Genomic DNA, 5,778 nt, shown 5'->3' with positions numbered 1-5,778 from the left:
TGAAGTCATCATCATCATCAACAAAAAAAAAAAAAAGAGAAAACAGAGTAAAAGATAAACTGCTAAAAACTAGAGATTTTGGAAGAACAGTTCAAATATATGGACACCTTTCCCTTTTTCTTGCGCGCGCGTATATATATATAGCAACTAGAAAGAAACAGAATAAAACCCTTACCATGATCTGGGTTTAAAATTCCAATCACTCGTGTACTGTAAAAACAATATTTGAATTAACAGATATCCTTTTCCTTTACACTACCAGCAATGGCAAAAAGAGTATAGAATTTATCAACCCAAGGCTTTAGAATAAAAGACGAGGTGAACAATTATGTCAACCAAATGAGTTTCTACGTTGAAATCGGAGATGAAATGGAAAAGGTGCTGATGCCGGAGAGAAGGAATATCCTTACAATAAGCAATAACTTTTTAGCAGGACGAAGATCACCGGTCTTCATAAGCTCCTTATGCCAAAGATCAGTTTGTTGTAAATTCAACCATGGACCCAACAAAATCCCGCGTAATCGATCCTCAAGGGAGAGAATATGACAGATGATATCCCTGAGATGTTCATTCTGGATCTTGCTGGGCTGAAGTCCACCAAAAGTACTTTCAGACACTTCCCAAACAGGCTTCATGACAGAATTAAACAAGCAATCCCTGTCATCATTTGCAACTTTGCAAGAAAAGCACCACCCACAATTTTCCTTTTGGGCAGCTGCATGCAGGTTTTGAATACTTGGCCAGCAGAAGCTTGTAGATTTCTTCATAATGGCCTTGACTTGCTCTGAAATTATGTCGTCTTCAGTCAATACAATATTCTTATTTATCTTTTCAGGTGACTTACTCATCAACTCGTGTGCAATTAATGAGGCTGTTCGGGCAAAGCTATAATAGTTTACATAGTCTATTCCAAAAGGCACATCAGAGGTATCCTTATCTTCAGGCAATTGGGCACAACTAGCATCCACAGATCTTAATTTCCTCTTATGTTCCACATCTAAGCTAGATGATACCAAAGAACTGTCACCAACTGGATGATGTTTTTCTGGTATCCCTGACTGATTCAAGGACTCATCAGATCTATTGGAATCGTAAAGCCCATTCATTTGAACATTCTCGGTGCCTGGTCTAACTTGTGTGGTATCAGCTGATCCTTCTGAAACAGCACAAGGACTTTCTATAGTTGTTGCTGAATCCAAGCGATTCCCAGCTTTTGGAAACTCTTGGCCAGGATGATTACAACAGTCAATTGTAGATTTTTCATCTAACTTTCTTTCATCAACCACCCGATTATTCACCAAACATGCTTCTGAAAAAGTAATGGGAGCTAAAGATGTCTTCATTGCAGAAGATTCACCCTTGGCACGAAGGTTCTTGGTGGAGCTTTGGTTCAAGACGACCAAGTTACTAGTCTCCACACTTGGGTTAGCAGGGATATCCCAATGCTTGTAGATAGCCGTTAATAAGCCTCCAGACGAAGTATCCATAGACTTTAAAGCTTCAATCACTAAATGTAGATCATTTCTGTGGTAGTAATTGAACAAAGACCCCTCATCAGATGAGTCCGACCTGCAAAAATTTCAGCATGCAAATTAACTTTGATCAGGTACAAACAACATACAAAAGTATAGAGTGCAATGTACAATGACAAGAAAAAAAATGCACTTAATGGTTCAAGATCATTCATCAATGAAACTACACTTAGAGTAAGTTTGCGATAGAAATGCAAGTAATCAGAATGTCATCTAGTTAGATGCCAGGAATCAATCATGTCTGATAAGAAGGGAGAAACAGTAGACCAACCTAGCAAACAGCCTAAAATTACAGCTGAAATCCAAGCCTAATTCCTATAAAAGAACTTATGTCACTTGACAAAGAATATTTGATAACAAAGGCACTTAACAAGTGGTGGGGGCACTGATATGAAGATTACCTAGAAAAGGAAATAAATGAACACTTACACTAACAAGTAACCATAGCTGCTAAAATAAAGACGGCCATGAATATCACTCCCTATCAAATCTGCTCCTCGAAGTGACCTACGTGATTTCATCCATGCCCTGTGTGTGCCAATTGCACACTCAGGGCAATACCAGTCCCCTTCAGGCAGATTGTCACTTGCGATTCCAACACACTTGGAGTGGAATGCAGCAGGGCAACCATCACAGCATATTAAATTACCATCCATCTTGCAAAGGTAGCAGTCATCACTGTTCCAGTCAGTGTCATCTGCAATTTCCTCAGTCAAGCAGGAGCCACCAGACACATCTGTTCCAGCTCTCCGTTTCTTACAAGTGTCAAAATACATATTCTGATCAGAACCAACACTGTTCTCAGTTACCAACGATCTCCTGTTAAGCTCAGACCTTATTGCTTCTGCTTCGATCATATCATCACAGAGATACTGAAGAATCCCAACCTTCACATTCACAGGTTGTTTGTAGTAGTCAGCTGTGAAATTTGAGTAGTTAAGATTAAAGCTAGTTTTAAATCCTGAACCATGAATCAGAAGGTACTCGGCCATGAAAATAGGCCATGTGACAATGTCCAGAAAATCCCAATTAAGATTCCTACACAAAAAGTTAAAAATAGAAAAAATGAAGAACTTATGCAGAGAACACAATTAAACATACTGACAAGTATGACAACAGAAAAATTCAAATTAAATATACCTCAGACAATCAGATGCAGATTGGATACCCTCATTGGAAAGGTATTCCAAATGCTTTCTCAGAGTTTCCAAAATAGAAACATGAATGCTATCAAATAATATACTGGGGGTTTTGGACTTCAAAGCAGCTACAAGATCCTCCAACTCAAATGGACTCAAAAATAATAAAGTGCTGAATGACCTTAAACAAGCATAAATAGAAAAGACTTCAAGAACAGGAACATCATCTAAATTTAAATTTTGGGAAGATGGGGGTAATTGCAACTTCGCCTGACAAATTTTGGACTGTTCATGACCAGATATTACAGTTACAGGTTTCTCTTCTGCCATGGCACTGGTTTCCACGGACACCATAGGATCATCCATCTCCAGTGAGACTATGACGCTTGAAGCATGTTTTCTAGCTAATGCCCGGCGAGAGCTCCTCCTTAAACCTGTCTCTGGGGTGTTATTTAGTTCATCTGCTATTTTTCTTCTTTTCCTTCGACCTCTTCCTTGTTTGCTAAGACTTCCTGTCTCCTCTTGGTCTTCATGAGTTACGACTAAACCAGCTTCGCAAGGACTATCCATTTGCTGAGTCTCCAAAGAAACAACATCTGAAACCTGAAGAGAGCCAACAGCTGCTACATCGCCTCTGTTATCGTTGCCTTCCTCTCCTTCAATCGAACACAAAGAAGCATCTGTAGCTGCATGGTTGGCAGAAACATGATCTACCTCTGGTGTGAAATCATTGGAAACCTCATTCAAATCACTACGAACATCATCAACTTCCAAAGATCTCTGATTAAGATTTGTCATGTCTCCTTGGAGCTGACCCATCTTACCCAATATGGCATTTGCCTCATAAATACCATTGCCATTGGCAACTTCCCCGCGGGTTTCCTTGATATCTTCGCACACCTCGACATTCAAATCAAAATTACATTCCCGCTGCAACTTCCTGCCGCCCAAAGATCCCCCATTCATGCTGACATCATCGTCATTATTGACATCCAAATTCAAGTCAATACAATCTCTTCTCTTTAAACCAACCTCAGTGCCATCAAAAGTCAATAAACCACACCCATCATTAAGATTCAAATCCTCATTGAGATTAATCCCAGAATTCAAATCAAGCTCATCCCTAAGACAACTTCCATTTACGGCTACATCCTTATTCAAATTTAAATCCCCCTCAACCCCAATTTCCCTCCCAAGAGTTCCATCACCCACAATTGACTCCACACTCCCATTCGCATTAGCATTCCCATTTCCTAGCTTTTCCTCAATTCCAAGACCTAATTCACCATTCACTTCCGAATTATCCCTAATTTCACTAACTTCCAAAACCAAATTTCCATTGGCATTACCTGAACTGTCTCCAGCTCCGGCCTTCTTCTCAACACGGCGGCGCTTCTTGGGCTTCCGGCCAACCCGAGTCTTTGGCTTAGCGAGCTCCGGCTGAGCTTGTTGAAGAAGCAAAACCACTTCGTTTGATTCCAGCTCCTCAGAATCGCCGTTGTCGTAGAGGATCTCGACGAAACTTGAAGAAGGGTCGTAGGATTTGACGGTTCCGGTGACAAACCCAACACCTTTGACCTCTTTCTTCACGATTTTGCCCACAAACTCCATCATGAAGAAACTAGGATCATAGCAGGGGTTTTTTGAAAATTGGATGCAAAGGGAGAAGTGGGTAGAGAAGAAACCTTGCTTTCGAATTGGGCACGCACAGAGAGAGAAAAAGGAAGAGAGAGAGGGTTTTTGGGTGGCTTTTATGGTTTTTGGACAAAAAAAAATGTGAGTGTCGTTTGTTTAATGGAAACGAAAGGGAAGAGGGAGAGAAAGGATGCGGAAGGAAGTTACCAAAATCGAAAATGCCACTTCTTTCTCTCTCTTCTCTCTCTCCAAAGTGGGTCAAACCAAGTAGCAGTGCTGGGAGAGAAATCGAAAACAGAAATCAACAAGTGATTTTTTTCCCGGAAAATCAATTACATATATTAGATATCTTTAAAATGATTGTAGAAAAATACTCATTAGAACTTCCTGTTTTTAGTTATCAGCAATATTTTAAAAGTATGTAATTTTTTCTTTTGTCATGAGATTAAAAAAAAAAAGAGAAAAGGAAAACCCCAAAAAAAAAAAACAACTCTTACAAATTTTAGATTTCTCCCACTTCAATTGATAAATATTATCAGCAATTTAATTAACATCTCTTTCAATAAAATTAATTTCACGTTTTTCAGGCTTTCAGTTTCAACTCAAGACTTCGATAACTTTAGACACACGTCATAATTAGTGCATAATAATTAGTCTTGGTTATAGAAGAATCGAGTCTCAAAAAAATATAATTTTTTTGTTATGCATGATGCTATGCTCATAGATGTATTTCTTGATCATAAAGTTTTGGGAAGTTCTGGTTTGTCCTCTGATATCACATTGAATCTAAATCTATTATTCATTATCTGAGTGTTTTAGAACCAAGACTACCTGACAGAAACGAAATTTAAAAATAAATGGGCATAATTTTAAAACATAGTTGGGAAAGGGTACGAATTCTAATGGTTTTTTCTTTTTGGCAATTATTTGGTGAATTTAAAAAGATCGTAATAATGATGTTTTCAACCTAATTGGCTTGTGGAACATTGATAAGGTTATAGGTCTTATTAACGCTTCTCACTCTGATTTTCACAAGATCTTTTGGGTATGTTTTACGTGATTCTAAGAGCATTTTAGTTGCGTGGTTGTGTTGGCTTTTTACTTTCTCCATTTATCCTTGGAAGTGAGTGTTTGCAATATGAAAAAGTTTACTTCTTGTGTGAAAATTTGGATTTAAAGATATTATCTGTGAGACAAATTACTTAGAGGTTCTTATTCTTAATAATAAAAGGATTAACAGGATTTAAAAATATGAGTTAAAATATTTTGTTCAATTATTAAATTAATGACTAAAATGATAGGCAAAAATAATAAATTCTGACTATATTCGAATATTTCTCATTATTGTATACCAATTTATTGGTAAGTGAAAGTCAATCAATGTATATATATAAGAAAGAAAAGTACAGGTAGACAATGAAAATACTAAATAATGTGAACGATAGATATATCGGATGTTTAATTCACTAGGT

The 5,778-nt window shown here is 37.8% G+C and overlaps 1 protein-coding gene across 2 annotated transcripts in view; it reads right to left on the bottom strand.

Moving 5' to 3' along the window:
- The window catches only part of LOC107629571 (DDT domain-containing protein PTM), a 12,099-nt gene extending 7,482 nt beyond the window's left edge, over positions 1 to 4,617 (bottom strand). For both annotated transcript variants that reach the window (XR_002358819.1, XM_016332388.2), the window contains exons 1-3: positions 2,673 to 4,617; positions 1,962 to 2,570; positions 411 to 1,569 (exon numbers count right to left, since the gene is read on the bottom strand). Coding sequence is in view for 1 of the 2 variants with exons in the window: in XM_016332388.2 (XP_016187874.1) it covers positions 411 to 1,569; positions 1,962 to 2,570; positions 2,673 to 4,285 (3,381 nt within the window). In the remaining variant the exon portion in view is untranslated. The remainder of the gene's footprint in view (positions 1 to 410; positions 1,570 to 1,961; positions 2,571 to 2,672) is intronic.

The sequence above is a fragment of the Arachis ipaensis genome, chromosome B03 (genome assembly GCF_000816755.2).
Source record: "Arachis ipaensis cultivar K30076 chromosome B03, Araip1.1, whole genome shotgun sequence".
Taxonomy (NCBI): domain Eukaryota; kingdom Viridiplantae; phylum Streptophyta; class Magnoliopsida; order Fabales; family Fabaceae; genus Arachis; species Arachis ipaensis.
The sequence above is the reverse complement of the archived record's forward strand: the minus strand, read 5'-3'. Positions and strand labels throughout refer to the sequence as shown.